The 21542-nt window shown below is 42.0% G+C and overlaps 2 protein-coding genes across 2 annotated transcripts; both read left to right on the top strand.

Annotated features, from left to right (window-relative positions):
* Nucleotides 1-219: 219 nt before the first annotated feature.
* Nucleotides 220-5447, top strand: fgf19 (fibroblast growth factor 19). The gene is made up of 3 exons (XM_080729500.1): nt 220-557; nt 2355-2458; nt 3984-5447. Exons 1-3 carry the CDS (start codon nt 335-337, stop codon nt 4311-4313), a joined length of 657 nt encoding a protein of 218 aa, XP_080585626.1. The 5' UTR covers nt 220-334; the 3' UTR covers nt 4314-5447.
* A 1229-nt stretch (nt 5448-6676) lies between these two features.
* On the top strand, nt 6677-16570 carry lto1 (LTO1 maturation factor of ABCE1). The gene is made up of 5 exons (XM_080729506.1): nt 6677-6846; nt 9354-9459; nt 10705-10775; nt 12083-12200; nt 14328-16570. Exons 1-5 carry the CDS (start codon nt 6788-6790, stop codon nt 14397-14399), a joined length of 426 nt encoding a protein of 141 aa, XP_080585632.1. The 5' UTR covers nt 6677-6787; the 3' UTR covers nt 14400-16570.
* Nucleotides 16571-21542: the final 4972 nt, after the last annotated feature.

Here is a 21542-nt window from a genome sequence, read left to right as displayed (position 1 = left end):
TCTCTACTAGCCTGCAGATTTGTGGTAGCTATATTTTAGCCTTACAGTTGGATGCGCAATTGCGCATGGCGTTGCATGGGGGTGTGTATGTGTGTGTATGTATGTCGTGTTGACGTTCTCAGAACTCGCTGGGAAGATGCTTATCGCTCCCACTGATAAGCTGGGCTGGCATTTAAAAGTCAACGGGACGTTGACTTATTAATACACATTGACCAACTGGAGGCGCAAAGCACGAGGAGATAAACTGCTCTTTGGATAAATACGGCGTTAAAACGTTTACGCACGTGAGCGCGTGGTAAACAAAAAAGAAGAAAAAAGGGGGTTTGACGCAAAAATGCCGTTGGTATTGGTGTGTATCGCAGTGTTGTTCGTCATCGCTAATATCCTCTTGTCGGTCGGAGTGGCTTGTTTTCCAGTAGGGGACGAGGGTCCCCACCTGTCTAACGGCTGGGGACAGGCGGTCAGACACAGACATCTGTATGCAGCCAGACACGGAGTCCACCTGCAGATCGGTGCAGATGGACAGGTACACGGCTCCCCTCTTCAAACAAGATATAGTAAGTAAGACCCAGTCAGTTGTCCTCAATGCAACTCCACGACTGTACATTTCCTACAGTATCAGATGATTATTAAATACATCATCAGTGTTAATTGGTCCTAAACTGAGGATTTTTGCTGTGAATGTTAGCTGCGTACGTTCTTTGATTCATTTGAAATATCCTTCCATCCATCCATCCATCCATCTTCAACCGCTTATCTGGAATCTATTCGTGGGGGTAACAGTTAATTTATGAGTTCCAATCTGGCTTCAGAGAGTCCCACTCTATTTGAACAACTGCATCAAACTCAAATATTGCGGCATGGTCATGCTGGACCTCCAGAAGGCATTTGACACCGTAGATCACTCTATTCTTCTGATTGACAAATTAAAAGCTATCGGTCTTGACAGCACAGCACTGAGTTGGATGCATTCTTACTTGGTGGGGAGAGAACAGATGGTGGAGGTCAGTAAACTGCGGAGTTCCTCAAGGAAGCATACTAGGGCCCCTGTTGTTCCTAATCTATCTATAAATGCGAGAAGTCTCTGCGTGTGTGTCTGTCTGTCTGTCTGTCTGTCTGTCTGTGTGTCTGTAATCCGCGTATCTCGAGAACCGTTCGTCCCACCGGCTTCAGATTCGGCACGCGCGTTCCCCACCGCGGCACGGAGTGCAGTGCCGGGTCTTGACCCGACCCGACGCGCGGTTTTCCCGAACCGGCGCGAAACGTTCGGAATCTCCTTATGCGGGGTTGATTGTTGACATCAGGCTGTTCCGGAGGAAATCGGCGAAAGCTCTGACTCATTGTGACATAAAAGGCTCTGACATCACGTACGCCACATGAGTCAACAAAAAATCTCTGTGATTGTGTATGTATGTATGTAATCCGCGTATCTCGAGAACCGTTCGTCCCACGGGCACGCGCGTTCTCCATATATGGGCATAAAATGAATGCCCCCATATATGGGCATAAAATGGATTGCAGACAGACAGATACAGATATCTCCATATATGGACATAAATGGACAGAGGCAAACAGATGGTCAAAGATCTCCATATATGGGCATAAAATGGACGCAGACAGACAGATACAGATATCTCCATATATGGGCATAAATGGACACAGGCAAACAGATGTTCAAAACGGGTCCTATGACAACAGGTATAATGAGGTTTGCATTAAAGGGGGAACCGGCACTGTGTCTGCAACACAGTTGGAGGCACATACAGATACTCCATATATGGGCATAAAATGGACGCAGATAGACAGATATCTCCATATATGGGCATAAAATGGACCCAGAACTATAACTGCAGTGATCTCCATATATGGACATAAAATGGACGCCGACAGACAGACATACAGATACAGATATCTCCATATATGGGCATAAATGGACACAGGCAGACAGATGGTCAAAACGGGTCCTATGAAAACAGGTATAATGGGGTTTGCATTAAAGGGCGGGGCATTCATTCCCTATTTACATTGTTCCGAGTTGGCCAGGTTGCCGACTAGACGCTGGGCCGCCGACGATCACTATATGTGGAGTGGCTCACGGTAGATGACATAGTACAATATCTTGCAATGGGCCTGGTCACCTGGTGTACAAGATACACTACTCCACCAAGATACCCATGTACCTGGCAAAATATTTCCTAAAGGTCAAGGATGTCCACAATTACAACACCAGAGGCAGCTCCACAAATCACGTTCAACCCATGACTCTAAAAAAGGTTCAAATTCGTTCTCCTGCTACCACTAACATGTGGAACGCCCTAACGCAAGCCTTATTGTCTTTACTATTGTCTTTGCAGGTCTCCTGGAGATCCGCTCAGTGGATACGGGCTGTGTTGTCATTAAAGGAATAGCAACCTCGCGGTTCCTCTGCATGGAAGGTGACGGGAGGCTCTTTTCATCGGTGAGCTCTCCTTTATTATGATGAGCAGCAGGAACACAGCTGTCTGTCGTCTGTCCAACTGTAGGCTTATCACCAAGGCTAACAACGTGGTGCCATACATGCCATGCACCTTTTCGGGAAACGACACCACTGTGGCCTACAGATGTTAGATTTGGCTATTCATCACAATTAGATAGCCACGTTCATGAAAAAAATAAGAAGAAGAATCCGAAAAATACAAATAAATAGCCAAAATAATAAAACAATTTAAAATACATAAATAATAATAAATAGATTAATAACAACTAGAAACATGCAACTGGAAAGTGCAAATGTAGTTGCAGTGACACAAATTTTGCAAATATATTTCGTCTTACCTTTTGAATTTTCCCATTTCAAGTCAACAGGGAAAATTAATTCATGGATACATTTATATAAATTAAACTATATAACCTATCTCTTAGCAAAATGCGCGCATGTGTGGACGACTTGATCATCACTTAGATCTCCATATATGGAGCTGGCCAATATCTCTACTTCTGACATCACAAACTTCAGATATGGATATGGACATTTAAGTCAATGGGGAAAATTAATTCACTAATAAATTAATATCAATTCAACTATACAACTTTTCCCCACAGAAATGCATCGATTCCTGTGTGGCGCAAAAACTGTGGGAGGAATAGTGCGTCAAACTTTTGGTCACTCTTGAAAAAGTTGTGTGTTGCCATGTTAGGACAACCACGCTAATAATAACTGGAAAGATGTAATTGGAAATTGCAACTGTGGTTGCCTTGGTCCCCTTTCAAGTCAATGGGAGAAATTAATGTATATATATAAATTAAACTATACAACGTATCTCTTAGCAAAATAGCATGCATGCGTGTCACACACACTCCTTCAAAAAATGGCACATCAGACTGTCAGCCAGATAGCCAGCCAGCCAGTCAATCAGTCAATCGGTTCACCAACCTTTGTCCAGAGTGGTACAGGGTAGGATGTGTTTGCATGAATGAAACATTACAACAAGCATGCTGCAATAACCTTGGCCCTGACTGTCTCTCTGTGGCCAGTGTCAACACAATTTACGCACTTCCTCTGTCAGTACCCCACCCCCTGACCTGCCTTCCACCCCTCTTCCACTTTTGCCCTACAGTAGGACTATCAGGAATATCAGACCTACAAGCTCAAAGCGCGTCCCTTCGGCAACACGCTTTGAGCTTGTAGGTCTGATATTGTGGGTGCATGGCACCCTTACAACGGCGCATATTAAGCTTCTGCAATACTGTCACATTGCCTAGATAGATCTTTATTGATTCTGCAGGGAAAATTCCGTTGCCAGAGGCAGCACAACAGTTAAGAATATACAGAGGGTAGCAATACAAAAACAGTCTGAATAACATGACAAAAAGCACCATCAATGATGAGCAATACTATACAGCAGTTTAAAAAACAATGGCAAATATATGAGCAAATGGCATCAGTCCCTGATTTGCTCCAGAACTCTGTCTCTGACTGTCTGTCCTTCTGTCCCGGCATGCAGCACACCTACAGCAGAGATGACTGCACGTTCAGGGAGCAGATCCAGGCGGACGGCTACAACGTCTACGTCTCCGACAAGCACGGCACCCTGCTCAGTCTGGGGAACCACCGGCAGAGGCTTCAGGGTCGAGACCGGGGTCTGCCGGCTCTCTCCCAGTTCCTTCCCAGGGTCAGTACCACCGGGGACTTTGGGCTGGCCGGAGGAGGAGGTCCAGAACTGACGGACCAGCACCGTCCAGAGCAGAACCCTACACAGGCACCCGAGCAGACTATGGACACGTTTGGGATGCTGTCTCAGTTCATCCACAGTCCCAGCTTCAACAACAGATGAGTTTCTCCTTCAGTTGGAAGTGTAGTAGCAGAGTGGCTCAGAGCCTCTGTTTGACTACCAAAAGCCTAATATCTCCACAGGCCAAGAGGGCATTCCCTCTTAGACCAGTGGTTAAGATGTTCCCATGCATGTAGGAGACCCGGGCTTGAATCGTGGGTGTTACAGAAGCATTAAGACACTTGAGATGTCAGGGACATTATGTTCACACTTGTTGCTATATATGCTGTGTGTGAGACCTGCATCCATGCACTCCTCCTTCCTGCATGCACAGTATAGTGCAGTGGAATCACCAGAACTTTGGATTTCGCTGTACACAAAGGACCAGAACTCCAGATGGCCGTGTCCCGATTGGTTGGAGTTTTCGACTGCTGCAAAATCTACAGCCATTGACTCCCAGCAAACAGATCTGAGAGTAGAGCAGTAACCTGCAGAATACTGAATATGGAATCTACCATCCTATTTAACCACATATGAACCCTAGCATCCCTATTCTGGGGCAAACATTAAGTGAAAAGAGCCAGTCTAAAAGTCCACAGCATGTTGCAATTTGATGCATTGTGAGCTTGCAGATCGTCTATTTTGGTGAGGAGATTACATGCAGACGGAAATAAGAGGATCTAGCCCTGGGAGACCCCAGTCAACTAAGTATATATAGGGTTTAAGTAGTTTTAAATGAACAAAGTACAAAGGATAGCGAAATTGGAGTGGACTGCAGATCCGGAGCAGGTATACCACTGGTATGGAATATAAAAAGTCATGCACCATGGACCAATGGCACTACACCACTCCCATTATAGAAGCTAAAAGAAGAACTGAATGCAAATCAAAGTATTTATTTAGTTATTTAAATGACACTTGGAACAGCTAAGTGTTCTGTGTGGACCTTTTTATGTGTATTTGTTAATATCTATGTTTATTACCTTATGTATTTGTACAGTGATACATTTCCTTCTCTTTTGTACGCCTTTAAAATATAACAGATGCAGCTGAGCTTCCCATTGACATAATTTTCTGATATATCTAAAAATATTTGACACAGGCACTTAAGTTGTTGAAAAGGGTAACTTACAAATCAGTGTCATGCAATAGCTTTTTATTTTTTAAGATTGAATAAAGAATGGCATAACACTCACAGCACTATTGTGTATAATTAATGCTTATGTCAAAAATAAAACGTAACAAAAATGATCATGATGAAAGAAATACCCTATTTTAGTTCATTGTTTGTTGCTGCAGTGATCTATCTGTCTATTGAATGAACGAACGAATGAACGAATTCATGAATTCATGAATGAATGAATGAATGAATTAATAATTTAATTTTCGTGTCTGGCAGCCTCAACACAGACCATCTCTTACGGATTACTCAGACACATTTTAAAGAACACAGTATTGCCTGCCTGCCAATCAATCAATCAATCAATCAATCAATCAATCAATCAATCAATCAATCAATCTATCTATCTATCTATCTATCTATCTATCTATCTATCTATCTATCTATCTATCTATCTATCTATCTATCTATCTAATCACATCATAACACATTATATCATAGTCCATAACCACCACTGTACTAGGCCTAATACTTCTTAGAACTAGAAGAGCACACGTGTGTAATTCACAGAAAATGGGGTGATTCGTGTAATGATTGGGCATCGCAAGAAGGACATTGGCTGTCTAATAGCGCCCTCTGCTGTCAAACTACTGTAAGCCAGCGCCTCTCAAGTCTCTGCTGTAAGCGAATTTAATTTTAGGAGGAACAATATTTTCTTTTGCCTAATCATGCAATACATTTGGGATTTTTATTGTATGTTATATACGATTAAAAGATAAATTATTTCGGTTTTGGTTCCCCAACATTGTAGCAGTAATAACACAACATCAATAACACATATAGGCCTAGTAAAATAAATTTGGCTAATATAGACGTATTTTGGTCCAGAATTGTAATAATAAATACCACAATGACATTAATAAAAACAAAATTAAACAAGTACAAGATACTCGAGGATAGCACAATAACGTTTCAGAAAGGTATTTATTAGCATCTCCTAAAGTGATTGCTTTGCTTTTTAAAGTAGGCCTATTGCCCCTTTAAACATGTATTACATTTTGAATTGTAAAGAACTATAAGCAGCATTCTTGGATACCAAAAGTGTAAATAAAGTTCATGGTACATCATCATCATAAAAACTGACGGTTTGTACAAGATGCAGAACCCCTCCTGACCGGTAGATGGCAACCCTTCTAGAGCAATGGGAACTGTTCTAGAGGAAGTATAAAAATCTCCAGTGTAGCGGACGGAAGGAAGCTACTTGCTTGCACAGCATTTTGTTTTGTGTTTTGGTTTTGGCTAGTAGCATACTAGTTAGCAACTTGCGACACACTTTACAGTGGCTTATTCCTGTTATTATTTTACCAACAAGCTTGTTGATAAACCATTAAGCAGTTGACTTACATCACTACACAAGATGGAAGGCAGGTCTGGAAGTGAGGACTTATTCGACAGCATCATCATGGCAGATAACAGGTGAACCTTCTAGCTGCCTGATGACAGACACCTGGCAAGCACTGTGCAGTGGTGGGAAAAGTACTCACATGTTTTAAGTAAAAGTATCAATACTGCAATGTAGAAATACACCAGAAAGTCCAGAATTCAAAATGCAACGCGTTGTGAGCTTGTAGATCGGATAGTTTCAAATAGCTTAGGTGTAAAATAGCGCTAAAGTGGGTAATGCATGTTTTATAGTATATTAATTTATTTCTTCAAAGTAACTAAAAGTTTTCAAATAATTGTAGTGTACAATATTTGGATCCGAGATGTAGAGTAGAAGTAAAAGTATTGGGAATTGGAAATAGCCTACTTGAGTACAGTAGTCTACTTTAGTAAGTACTAAATTGACTACTTAGGTACTTACGCCACTGCACAATGCACATAGCTCTAGAATGGATGAAATGTATTCAGGGATGGAGAGAAGACATTATTTTCGGTGGCACTCTTGACGCTCTTGTCTGTAAGTGCCCAATTGAAAATTGATGCAAATATATCCACGTTTCCACGAGATTCACAAGGACCACATTCTCTGTGGTCAAGTATAGCAAACTTCCTTCAATGCATACATGCATTGCATACTATGACTGTTAGCCGGGGAGCCACAGGTCCAAAAGCTCAAAGAATAGGGTTTTACCTGTGACGTCATGATATACTTTTTATTTTAGTTTTTTCTATTCATTTGGTCATTAAGGTACACAGAATGAGAGGCCTGCTCTGTCGGAAACATTGCGAAAAAAAGTTATGGCCATTTATATTCACTGTCCCATCGACTTCCATCGATACAGGAAAGAAACACACCAAAATAAATATGCTTTAAGTAGCATGTGAGGGGTCAAACTAGGGGTTCTTGATGATTCTGAATCCATTGCAATCGTTTGTTTTGCATGAAAAACATTCCTTGGGCTAGAAAACGGACCAAAATAACGGTGAAAAGTGATGACTCAACATTTTTAACAGGTTTGAAAGGCTGAAATCTAGCCCAAGGAATGTTTTTCATGCAAAACAGATGCTTGCAATGGATTCAGAATCATGAAGAACCCCCAGTTTGGGCCCTCACATGCTACTTAAAGCATATTTTTTTTGGTGTGTTTTTTCCAGTATAGTGAAGTCAGTTGGAAACCTTTTTTCGCAAATGTTTCCCGCAGAGCAGGCCTCTCATTCTGTGTACCTTATTGACCAAATTAATAGGAAAAACACAAATTTGGAGTATGTCATGACATCACAGGTCTTCTCTCATTTTGACACAGTGGCTCCCCGGCTATGTATGTGGGGTGGCACACACATTGACAGGTGTGGTTAATTACTCCTCACAAATGGCAATTCACCAGTCAATTTGCCCATGCAATGTATGGCATATGAGCCATTCTAGGGCAAACTGGCAGAAAAAGACATTTAACTCTACAAAAAACATTTAAGGAAGATTCTTTAGACGGCAGCTAAGAAAAACATGTTTGGGTCATAGGACCTTGGTCAGTGCTGTAAGAGTGCATCACAGACCGACCCTTTGCTCTTATAGGGTATACTATATTGGGTTGTGTGGACATTCTAGGGCTACCAGTACCAACCATATTAGAAATGTATATAGACACCTAAATAATAGACTCCACATTGAATCAGGGTTTGGACCTAGAGCGAGTGCATTTATCTACACGCTTGGACTACTGCAATAATCTGGACAGTAAAAAATGCTGCAGCATATCTTTTAACTTGAACCCGCAAACAACATCATAGAACTCCAGTCCTGGCCACTCATTACAGAATCGAATTTTAAGATTTTTATTGTTGGTTTTTAAAGTATAGAATGGGATGGCACCTCAGTATCGCCTACATGATTACATCCCTCACAGGGCCTTGACATCAGGACATCATAAAAAAGTAATTGTCCCTAAGACGTATTTGAAAACTAGAAGAAGCTACAATTCCATATCAAAGTGGCCCCTACTGTTGAAACTAAAACTAAATGCCGCCTTAAAGCTATACTGTGTAAGTTGCTCAACTAGTGGTCTGTAGCAGTATAGCAAACCGCGGTCGCGTCTGCTTTTTTCGGCCGTTTCTCGCCGCGGACCAGCCTTCAGACCACCGACCACTCGCCTCGCCGAGACGCATCCATAGAGGTCTCTCGTGTCCCTCTACGAGCAGCGGTTGGGGAGTTACATGCTAGACTTCTAGACCAGCGTAAACAAAGCTGTTGAAGCAAGCTATTTCCTGAAGAGACGCAAGATGCACTGTAATTGGCCGGTAGTGTATCATGTGTGTATGATCCGCAATGTGATTGGCCAACGTATACACAACGTATACGGATGATGCAAATGACGTCATTGTTCCGCGAAATTAAGATTTGTTTTATAAAAAAAGTTACATGGTATAACTTTAAGTATAATTTCTATACTTAAATACTGAATATTTTGGGGGCCTGGGTCCTGAATATTTTGGGGGCCAGGGCCACCAAACAAGCGTTTCTGTTATGTTTTTTGTGGTTCCAGGTGTTATGTGGAGGGGTACCACGAGGGCTTCGAGAAGGGGATCCGTCAGTGGACGCTGGAGGGTCGGAGACATGGGGCCCGGCATGGAGCCCAAGTATCTACTGAGGTCAGGTTATGGAACATGTTATTTTTGTTGTATGTATGTTTAATATAATAGTACATCAGCAGTAGATGGACAACAAGTATGTCGGGAGTGGCTTATTGTCGGTATCAGCCAGTAAGTAACACGCAGGAGTCTGTCCCCGTTACAATGCGGTAGACCCCTGGGAGATGGATTGCTGAGGTGGAACGCCACACTACCATCAGCTCCCAGTACTTGCCTCACAACTTGCCTCAACCGAGCCGTGCTACTCATACACTGAGTTGGCTGTGCCCAGGATCGTACCCATGACCTTGTGGTCCAAAGGCTCTACCGACTGAGCTACCCGGACACGTAGATGGAGGTGGTCTCCCTACTCATCCATTGACACATTTAGTCCCTGGTGTCGAGTAGGACATAACACTGGTTCACCAGGTAGTCCTGGCTGAAGCTCAACATGGGTACTGCCTCTTAAGCCCCTTTTCCACTGGCCCAACTCCACACCACTCCACACCACACCGCCCACTTGTGTGAGGTTTTCCACTACAAGGTCCTGGGTAGAGTGGTGTGAAAGTGGTACTAAACTGGGTACTAAAAAGTATCCACTCTAGAGTAGGTCTGAGCTAGGCCACACAGGGCCAAACATAATGACTGATCACTCACTGGCTTTTCATTTAGACCACCAGGATATAGTTGTAATACATGATAATAAATTATATTGTGTTATAACCACTATTATAATCTATTATAGTATATTATAATTATCATAGTTATACATTAATACTTTATAATGTATTATAATCACAGTTATAATCCATTATAGTGCATTATAATTAGGATAGTTGTAATACAAATGTATTATGTATTATAATCACAGTTAAAAGGGTCAATTTGTTTCTTACCGATAGGGGTACTTTTGTGTAATGGAAAATGTAGATATTTTTATGTGGTGCAGTGTGGTGTGGTGTAGTGTGGTGTGGTGTGGTGCTAAAACTGCAGTCGAAAAGGGGCTTTAGAAATGTGGTCTGTCATACAGGGGACCAGGGTTCAAATCCCAGTTACAATTTCAAGTTTAAGTATCATAGCTTTAATGAACACACTATAGCCTAATTTGTACTCCATAGTGCACACTGACAACAATGAATTTCCAGCTTGTAGATCCATTGTTGGCATGGGCCAGTGACATTTCTGTCCATGGCTTCTTTACATGGCTTCACCTCAAATCTGTTGGTTTAGTCCAGGATGTTGAGTTTGTGATGTGGCCTCTTTCAGCTTTCATTCTACTACGGCTTCGCTGTCACCTGGAAATGTCTCCTTCAGAACAACACGGATGCCAAGTCCAGGTGTGTTCTTGTCAAATATCAACATCTTAATGTAAATGGAATCCATGTTTGTTTTCATTTCTCTGTGTATTCTGCAATAGATGATCAATAATTGCGACCGTCAGGTCGCATTTACTACCAAAACCTCCACCGTCTGTGAGTGAGTGAGTGAGTCAGTCACACTATTGCCCTGCTCATATCTCCACAACCGTTGCCCCCATCCATGCCAAATTTTGCACACACACTCCTTACCTGCCAAACTACAACCTCCAAGGACCCCCGCAGCTCCAGGGACCCCCAGGTCCCTGGGGGACCCCCAGGTGTCACACGTCACACGTCACACTTTTGCCCTGCTCATATCTCCACAACCGTTGCCCCCATCCATGCCACATTTTGCACACACACTCCTTACCTGCCAAACTACAACCTCCAAGGACCCCCGGAGCTACAGGGACCCCCAGCTCCCTGGGGGACCCCCAAGTGTAAAAAATGACCAAATGTGCAAAAATGACCAAATGACCACCCCAACGGGGCTGCTCACGGGGAATTCCCGGGGACCACCCACTCCTGGTGCTCCAGAACGGATGCAAAAGTGGTGACGCCCCCAGTGGAGGACCCCCTCCACTGCAGCTCACATAAAATGCCGTAACTCGGGCTAGGAGCGTCCGGGAGAGCCGGGGCCGGTACCTATTTGTCCGCCAAGGCAACGCGGACACCCCACCCCTCGTTTGTCACATGGCCCTCTTCTAGCGCCACCATGAGGCCGATTCTTGCAAAACACATTTGTGGACACTGCTCCTACAATTTTTGCCCTAAAATCGCGCACATCGGTACACAGTATGTCTACACATTGCCCACACAACTAGGAACCAATGGCAGTTACAGCCCTCTTTGTGTATACATGTGACCTGACGGTCGCTTATCTCCCGATTAGGGAGTCTTACTGGTATCCTCCCAAGATCTCACAAGTATTACTGTACTGATATGCGTTCCAGGCAGAGGCCTTGTTTTTTAGGTGGGAAAAATAGATCAATGTAGTTATTTAGTCTGAATTTTGGAAAAAGTCTGGCTATAATGACATGCTCAAAATATAGACGTCGGTTTGAAAGTGGTTATTTTCGCTGCCACTGTATTTGGGAGTCCCTGGCACAAAATCTATTCAAATGGGGGTCCATCCATGGCCTATTTTACGTATCAATTTGGGGGTCCTTGACAAGAAAATGTTTGAGAAACCTCTGTTGGAACACCTTTGTGTCCACTCAGTCAGAACAGGACTCGGGACAGGTGTCACGTGCCCGTTGGTCACTGTTATGTCTTGTCTCGGTCAGGAAGCGTGAGAAGGCTCTGGACACTCTGATTGGGCTGATGGAGAAGTTTCCTCATGACGACGCCCAGGCTGAGGACCTGTTGGAGAACGTGGGGAAAGTCCGCGCCAAGTTCAGACAGGTGCAAAGCACAGCCTTTTTACCACATGAGTCTCAGTCATTTAGATTCCATAGTTGTCATGTCCTCTATGGAAGCATGTCACTCACCGAAAACAAGTGAAATGGTCAAACTAGAGACCCTAATGGTCTCTGATATTTCATAATAAGCAAAGGTTAAAGCCTGAATCTGCAATTTCCTCAACTGGCCGGCTGTATGGCTACCAAAACATCACTATTCTACATAGTGTGTTAATTGTTTAGGAAATATAGCGCTAGTGTGAGTTTAACAAATCATGGATTTTTAAGACTTTGCTTAACATTTTCCGTCTTGAGATTTAATTTAGACAGGAATGGAAGTAACTAAGGCCTCGACACCAAATCTCTGCACCGAAAATCCACAAGCTCACAACGCATAGATGTGCTATTTTTACTGACCGTTTGCCCCAGTCTAGGGATGTTGGGGTTCATGCAGTTAATTAAGAAGGAAAGAATTTGGCTCATGTAACCACAGCTGTCACACATGGGATTCAGAAAAAAAGTTTTGGGTTACAGTGCTGCTCATTTAAATGACTGTAGTTGATTACAAACCCGGTTCTAATGTGATCAACATTTCATTGCCGTCTACTCCACACCCCCTCAAATGTGAACTTACCTTCTCTCTAAACTAGGCCAGGGTAATAATTCCATCAACTTCACCATCTCAATGAATGGTCATTAACAAAGGCAGATGCACTGTAGAAAGACTTCGGTGCAGCAGGAGTGAGGTTTAATCCTCTGTGAGTCACATCATTTCTTATAGTCCATACAATAGTTTCAGCACTGGAGGCATTGGCAGTGGCACTGCTCACACAGTTATGCCTGATGTATACCTATGCTTATCTTCTTGTGTTTGTGCAAGATTTTACAACAGATGCATTAACGCAAGGGTTAATTGACCGGTCGCTGGAAAAATAAAACCCTTCAGGTTGATAAGGCACCTACTTAATAAATAAATAAATATTTTCTTGCTTACGGTAATTAAAGTATTCCATAAGTGTTGCGCTGGGCGTCCGCCCAGCGTAACACCGCAGCCTCGGGAAACAAAGAAGTGTCGATCAAATGCAATACATTTTGGCTTACTGTATCGTTCATTTCTCGCTTCAAATGTTTTCTAAAACTTGAGAGCAACGTTTAGTTGTAAATGTCATTGTGTTTTCATGGCTGTCATGTTGGATACAGCATTTAAATTCAAGCAGTGCAGCCAGTTGATCTGAGTCTTTGATTAGACAGCGGCCTGTTAAAGAGCCCAGCGTTCATTATCAAGAATTAAACAACAGGTAGTTCCAAAGCAATCTGATTGGTTGAAATAGCTCTCTACCCGTGCAAATAATGAGCACTACTGCACGGTCTCATCAAACAAAGATATCAGCTGTGCTGGTTGTGAAAGAGCTGAAGAGCTCCCTCTCCCCACACTATGCTAGGCTAGCAGTTTTCATGTGAAGTTCAGGGACATACAGTAATAGCTAAATGTGTCATTAAAAATTACAAATTCCTCTTGAATATCTTAATTACAATGAAATGAAGTTGACGCATTTTTTTAAGGGCAACTGTTGTATAATCGCAATATTACACTTGAGGGTCTGCCTTATCGTGGTTTGCACATCAGCCCTGCCTACAGAAAGCAAAGCTGTTGTGCAATTAACCACGATAATGCACACCCTCTCGTGTAATATTGCTTAAATAATACACCGCTGAATTCAGTGATTGACAATCAGAATAAAGTATTCATTCATTCAAGCCCTGTAATAATTACTTTTAAATCTCTATAAAACAGTGTAGATATGTCTACATGCGTACATTCCATGCATGTGCATAGCAACGTCCTTGTTTCTGCAGCAAGTCACAGGGACTGCTTGTGTGTAGAAATGATTCTCTGGGCGTGCAGTGGTTCTCAACCGTTTCTGCATCAGGGCCCACTTGAAAATCTCGAGTTTTCGACAGCCATGCAAGTGGTCAGATTGGTTTTCAGGCCCGCTCATGTTATTTTAATGATCAATCGATTGTGTTCCAGTTTGGTCAAAAGAACTAACATGGTGTAATTTCTTTTGCCAATAATTTTGGGGGCCCCCTTTTAATATCCTAACCACACTTAATTTTCCTTGTCTCCCAGGTTTGCTCCATGCTGAACGTGCCTACAGACTTCAATGAGTGCATGAAAGCTGCCGGTGACACGTCTTTCTGAAGCCTGCAGGGTGGGAGGAGATGGCAAAATGGCTGACATGGACGTGCAGACGCGTCCCCACCGCCGGGCCGAGAGGAAGTGGCGCTGGAGTGAAGCTCTGCTGTCTGTCACACAGAGGTGGCTTGAAGTTGTTCTGCAGTTGAGTGATGAAGTGTGTTATAGGGCTGGGTAATAATATGAAATTAAATATCCCCATTTATTTAGCAAATATATCTTATCGATATCGTGACGATAATATCATATTGTCAATATCATCTTTTTTAATGTTGTAATAATAGTGAAAATAGCGGATTTACAAGTTCTCAATGTGTTGTGATGCAATGCTTTGTGACCTTGAAGAACAGCTATTTTCGCTATCTTTGAACGTGTTAAAAGTAAAATTGGTGCTTAAATAATTAATACCAGGAATACAGAAATCCGAGACTATAAAGTCTAGTCAATATCAGGATATGGATATGACATATTACCCAGCCCCAGTGGGTAATAGGTTTGTCAGTATATAATAATATATACTGTAGGTCCTTAAATACACTGGTGACATGATAAATGCATATGAAAATCACCTGCGAGTATTTCGCATCAAAACTATTCATAGTCTGTCAGCTGGAATTCAAATTCAAAAGTAGCAGATTTTTTTCCAGCTTGGTGATCTACTTTTGTTGCTTTTGCGTGGTGCTGTACGATAAAGTTGGACAAAAAAAGTTTCAACTTTGAGAAAGAAGTTTCTGCCCGACAGCAACGATATTGTTGATGCTTCATTCTTACATGTTGAAGTCTTTATTCGCTTTGAACCGAAATCGGCCTCGTTCCGAATCGAGATCGAGTTGATTTATAGCCGTGTAACACTTGCGTTCTGTGGGGACATACTCATGGTGCAAACGGTTTGGAAAAGTATTCTTCTCCCAGAGGAATTAAATCGTATGAAAAAACACTCGATGTGTAAGGAGTGAGGACCTCTAACGAAGAGCTCGCACATTGGAAGTTGTTCCTCTCTTGGTTTCTGCTGTGACTGCTCTGCCATTGAGACTTGCGTTTCATGAGGCCCTTCCATATGAAGATCAGTGTCGTTCTCAGGAAGCTTGAGATTACATCAATGTGATGTGAAAGTCTGTTGTGGTGCAGAGATGGAAATACGTTACATTTATTTAATCATTATTTACATGATAAGTTGTGAAAAATGTGTATACAGTACAATCCTCAGTGTTAATTTATCTATAACTCTTGTACTGTGTGGTGTGTAGGATTGTACATCGGTGTGCTTTGCGAGTATGAAGTTGTGATGTGTGATAATAGGAACTAGTAGAACTTCTTGTACATTAGATGCCAGGGGTTTTGCACCGCGCACGTTTGTCCTCCAAAAACGGGTAAAAACACCTGGCCCCGAACTAGGAAATAGAGATAAGAAGGAGATCTCCTTCTTTGGTGTCAAATGTGTTAAGTAATGCAGGTCAGTGTAGAGTTAAACCAAATAGACCCTTACGGGTCCATTTGGTTTAACTTTACACTTGAGTTAAAGATCTATAAGGGTCCATTTTGTTACCAACTCTATTATTTAGCTGGGGACCACCTGGATCCCCCTCAAGGACCACTGGTTGAAAACCACTGGTTTATTAAGAAAATGATTGTCTGAAGATGAATACATTTTTGTCAATGAACAGTGACATAGCAGGCCTCCAATCACTCTGTCCAATAGGTGGTACTCTCTGCAACATTATCCACCACACTCCAGTCATACCTCTTGCTTTTTTCTGGAAGCCCCTTTCGAGCTCTTCACTATGGGCAGCAGGTTGTGGTCTCTTGAAATGTTCGAACAATATCAGTAGTGAAAACGGAAACTCTACAAGCCCACATTGTGCCACATTGTGACTTGTTGAGTAAGGTGTTATGTGATTATGTAGGATTTGGAAAGTAGCAATTTGTAAGATAACCAAGACCAAAACCTAGAGCGTTTATGTAGCATGCAATCACGCCAACAGAAGCGATGAAGACGTGTCAATGTATTAACTCTTTGTGTGATATATCCTATAATTAATCTATAACAGACTAGTTTCTTATGTCCTATAATGATTAACCTATAACAGACTAGAATGTAAATTTACATTCTGTAAAAGGTGGGTGTTGGGGGTTGGGTTTTGGATTCCAGGGGCGGGGTTTACCAGCAACAGCCGTAGGTTCCCAAATCAACTCTCGTGGTCAATCTACGTTAGGGGCCAGTTAGCGTTCACCACTGCTCTATCCCAAAGTGTCATTGTGCACGCGACTCCTGCGGTCTGGGGAGGTGCCTGTCTGTATCTGGACCCTCTGACCCATGTTCAACTTTGGTTCAGAGTCCTGCACGGGTACAATTTTGACAACCGTCCAGTCAATAGTCCAGTCATAATCAGAACCATAGACCAACCCGTCATCCATGATTTAGCCACAACTTTCCAACATCCCATCGTGCATTGCGCAGAAGTTGCACGGAGCTTCCGGCGCCGCAGCCGAGTGTGATCTACAAGCTCACAGCAGTTGCATCTGCGACGTGAGCTGTTATGTCTGCTGTTTACCGGAAGTGTCCTACACATAATGCTCCAGTTAATGTTTGCGGAAACAGGTGGATATCAAAATCTACAACCAGACCCGCTGTCAAATGATAGACCTGTTGTCCGCCCGTTACCCCTGAATACAGACAAATTAAACATGCTTTATTCTTTACTTTTTAACACAAGATAGCAGCCTTCAACAATTCTGGTGGTACATTCAGTGGTCAAGTTAATTCAGAACTTTCAGGTAGCAGTGAAGAAATGGAGGACAGTTGACTTAACTGATTCAACCTTCAAATTAAAACCATCTCAAAATGTAAACCACTGCGTATTGCGTCATGCGTAAAAATAGAAGAATAAAATATCTGTCAATTTACCAACCACAACACACAGCCACGCCATTTTACACAACACAAAGAATGACTTACATTTTGACTGTAGCAAGAAAAGTATTTTCCATGAATCTTATCATGGTAAAATGGAGTTTGTAAGTCACATTGGGTTTGTATTAGGAAAGGGGCATGTCCGATCAAAATCAAATATCTAAATACTGAATGAAGCAACTTAAAAACTGTCTGGGGTGCTAACAAAAGCCTGTGTAGACGTTAACATGTTTGAAAGTGAAATATCCACTCAGAGCCATTCTGAAATAGGGAGAAAGTTCAAATGTTAGATCTGAATTTTCTCCCTTGTGTGTTGTGCAGGCCAGGGCTGCTTATGTATTGCTTGTGTACGATTTGCCTGAGGAGATGATGGGAGCAAATTCACTGTTCTGTTTTAAATCACCTCTTAAAACTTGTCTTTAGTCTACAGAAGAGTTGATCATTTTCCGGTTAATGTTGGCTCCAACTGTCTTATGAAGCATTTAAACACATTCCAACAAACAAGTATTTTTTTCCCCCCAGACAAGTTTCACAGAAACCCAGCTACTGATGTATTGATCATGGCGATAGAATAATATAAATTGTTTTGTGAGCTGAAAATATCTGAAATGCCTTGTTCATAAGTTGTACCACATATACTGACTGATGTGACAATAAATTGAATTGATTGCTGTCCTAGCTTTCTCCTGTCTCATCTTAAATGTAATGGCCTTGTTAATATTAGATCTTTTTTTAAGTGGTCATGTACTTCTGTGATTCTGATTTTTTAAAGAAAATATAAGCTCTATATTCCAAAAGTAATCATAGTTAGTGTTTGTTCAGTAAAAGGGGTCTCCCTGTCTTACCAATAATTGTATTACCCCATCACAGATACATGTGAAAAAGAAGTGATTGAAATAACTGCAAACCACCACTGACCTACATTGATTAGAGAAGTGAGTTGCTTGTCTTTTTGATTTAGTTAAATTAAGTTTTGCTGTCCTCAATTCATACAAATATGTACAAAATAAGTACATTTAAAACCTTTCCACTTCAGCTAAACCTGTTAATTTTTGGTTGACTTTTAATCAACTGTAGATTTAGTTGACTAACGTAATTTAGTCAACTAAACCTAAATGAAAATGTATTCAAAAGACTGACTAAAACAAAATCAAAATTTGCTGTCAAAATTATCACTGCTTCCAATTTCCCTTGTTGATTCTGTATGAGTTCTCTTTCCTGAATGAATCAAACAGAACAGTGCCTCCATGTGGTTAAAAGGAGCATTACACACAATTTAGTGTGCAGTACACAATGCAGTCCATTAGAATTACTGGCCAAGCTGTTCACCAAAACAAAAACAAAAAAATACATTGGTGTATTTCTTTCAGGCACAAGAATAAAGAAATGTATAATAGCAGATAATATAAAACTACAGTAAAATAGTTGAAAATAGTATAATGTGTACACTGCGTTTGTGAGGATACAAACATGTATAATCTGACCTCGAATAACTAGAGCAATAGCATTGCACAGGTTATACTACAGGTATTGTACATTATCATAAATAATTGGGAAACATTTGCTTCAGTTCACTTCACTAAATCTGGTTTGGTAAAAACTGATACCGTAAATACCACATTACTTCATATATATTAATATGAATTTATTATGGTAAAGATTTCACATGACATTCCCAAATCGGGAACATCTTGTTAAAAGTTGTTAATTCATTCATTACTTGCATACAACCATTTGTATGTCTGCAATCTGTCAATTTAAACAGTGATGATATGTAGAGTCAAACCTCACATCATTGATTGAATACATCAGTTTGCAAATGAAAGTACAGTTCAATACAAGGTCTGCTAAGTAAGGGATAACATCTGGCTCAGGCTGGACAGGCTGGTAGTTATCAGGGATTGGCAAATGTTTCATTTTGGGGGTCCTTGCCATGGAAAAGTTTGAGAACTACTGATTTAGAAGGCATTTGTAGAATTCAGTGATTGTATTTCATTCAAATACAAATATAATAGGTACATTTTCCATTCATTCTCCTCACTAGAATGTGTGCTGACCATATAAGGACTTCCACAATGGTCTGTGTTACGAGCATAGCTAGATTCAGTTTTCAGAGGTGGCCAGCCAGTCCTCGACCAATCAGGGTAGAGTATGGCCGTAGTTATGTTATGATGTTTAGTTATGATGGTCAAAATAAAAGTTTGAGAACCACAGTCGCTCTGAATTATGAACGTCTGCTAAATGCCTAGATTGTAAACTACTGAACTCATAAAATGACACAGTCTGGTAGTAAATCATATCATACATATCCTGAAGCTGGAGACGTAGGCCTACCGATATTCAGTGATTGGGTCTAATGATCGAAACAAGAACATTATAATGGTGTCAAAAAATCTATAAAAAAACTAAACATTTCCACACTGTAAGGCCAGTAAGGGACAAGATGACCCCCGGCCACTTTCATTATCACTGAATACACCTTTAATGCATTATAACTAATTAGGCTTTGGACCCACTGGAGCCCCTTCAAGGACTTTGAGAAGCAGTGCAGTAGACAGTGGATGCAGGGGACAGCAGTCACAGAAAGCCGCTGGTCCTGTGACTTTACAACCTCATTCCGCTACTGGTTAATGTTCAACTCATTTCTGTCTCACTCTCACTGGTTCTCTTTCTAGTCTCTTTTTGTCTCTCTTACTCTATGTATGTCTGTCTGTGTGGTCTGTGTCTGTCTGTCTCTCTCATCCCTCCCTCCCTTTCTCATCGCTCTGTCTCCCTCTCTCTAAACTCTGCTCTAGTCTCTATTGTGTGTGTGTGTGTGTGTGTGTGTGTGTGTGTGTGTGTGTGTGTGTGTGTGTGTGTGTGTGTGTGTGTGTGTGTGTGTGTGTGTGTGTCTGGACACAACAATGCCATCAGGAGGCACCAGAGAAGGCCAGGGGTAACAGGACGCCTGTCAGCTTTGTTAGCGGCCCCTCAGCTATTCCATGTACAAATCAAAATGCACACGGAGAATAACCAGATGGGAGCTCGCTCTCTCTCTCTCCCCCTCCCTCCCTCCCTCCCTCCCTCCCTCAGAGAGAGAGAGAGAGAGAGAGAGAGAGGAGGGGTACAGTAGCAGCTGGCTTATGCAGTGCCAGGCAGCAGGTGAATGCTGTCTCCCAGTCGGCACCATCTGAAGGCTGGGGTGGTGTGGGTGGTTTGGTGGGGGGTGTCCCACATCATGCGAGGGGCTGGATTCTCTGGTGTTGGTAAACTACCTTCCTTTTAAGGCAGTGGTTTCAATGTGTGGTCCGGGTTCTCCATGGGGACTGAGTAATTGATAGAAAATAAGTCATTTTGGGGGTGAACTATCCCTTTAAAATGACACTGAGGACACTGTGTTGGTTCTCAACGGCAATACATAGTATCAAACTGGTGGTCCTCAAAATTGAAAAGGTTGAGAATCACTGTATTGAGGCATAACCACAAGGCTGGGTCAATGTAAACCATTAAAATGGAAAGGGCACATGATGGCATCTGTGATTTGGTACATCTTAAAACCTAAACTAATCTAACGCAGCATCAAAATGAGCAATTAACAAATGAAGAGCCGGACGGAGAGAGAATGTTTGTAAAGTAAGTGAATGGAAACGGCTGCAATGTTTTTTCCCCTTTGAGTCCTCCTGGGCAGAGAGAGTGGCATGTTGAGGCCAGGGAGAGGAGAGGAGAGAGAGAGAGGGAGGGACTGAAAGCTTTTTAGAGAATGTTCAGGAATTTGGGAGCAGGTGGTGAGTGGTGACATGAAAGGAAGACGTGACAAATGTAGCCGCCAGCCAGAGAAAGAAAGAAAACCAAGCCTAAACTAAACAGTGGCATAGATTTTACCCCCCTGCTCTGGAACCATAACACCACGGCACAGCAAAAGCTACTCCAACTAAACTACACTATTCAGTAAATGCATCAACTACACAGAAAGTGCTTAGTTCAAAACCAAGGATGAGGTTTGTACCTGGCTCTAATCTCAGTGAAGAGCATACAATACAATGGACACAATACATAACACGGCGGCACAGTGTTTAAGATGGTAAAATCTTGATATTTCTACGTCCCATTAGTTAGACTAAGGGTTAGGGTTAGGTTTTAGGGTTAGGTCGGTGGCACATTCGGTAGCGCTGTCGCCAAACAGCTATAGAACAGGGGTCTTCAATGTTTTCAGGCCAAGTACCCCTTAGTTGAGAGACTGAAAGAGAGATGAAGCAGGG

The sequence above is a fragment of the Nannobrachium achirus genome, assembly GCF_963921795.1.
Source record: "Nannobrachium achirus genome assembly, chromosome: 7".
NCBI lineage: Eukaryota > Metazoa > Chordata > Actinopteri > Myctophiformes > Myctophidae > Nannobrachium > Nannobrachium achirus.
This window is presented reverse-complemented; position numbering and strand designations above follow the sequence as displayed.

Excerpts from the sequence above, each read along its gene's own strand:
- lto1 (XM_080729506.1), top strand. The coding sequence starts at position 6,788 with ATGGAAGGCAGGTCTGGAAGTGAGGACTTATTCGACAGCATCATCATG. Across the intron at positions 6,847-9,353 it reads ATCATCATGGCAGATAACAG|GTGTTATGTGGAGGGGTACC; the intron begins GTGAACCTTCTA and ends TTGTGGTTCCAG. Across the intron at positions 10,776-12,082 it reads AACACGGATGCCAAGTCCAG|GAAGCGTGAGAAGGCTCTGG; the intron begins GTGTGTTCTTGT and ends TGTCTCGGTCAG.
- fgf19 (XM_080729500.1), top strand. The coding sequence starts at position 335 with ATGCCGTTGGTATTGGTGTGTATCGCAGTGTTGTTCGTCATCGCTAAT. Across the intron at positions 558-2,354 it reads CCCTCTTCAAACAAGATATA|GTCTCCTGGAGATCCGCTCA; the intron begins GTAAGTAAGACC and ends TTGTCTTTGCAG. Across the intron at positions 2,459-3,983 it reads ACGGGAGGCTCTTTTCATCG|CACACCTACAGCAGAGATGA; the intron begins GTGAGCTCTCCT and ends CCCGGCATGCAG.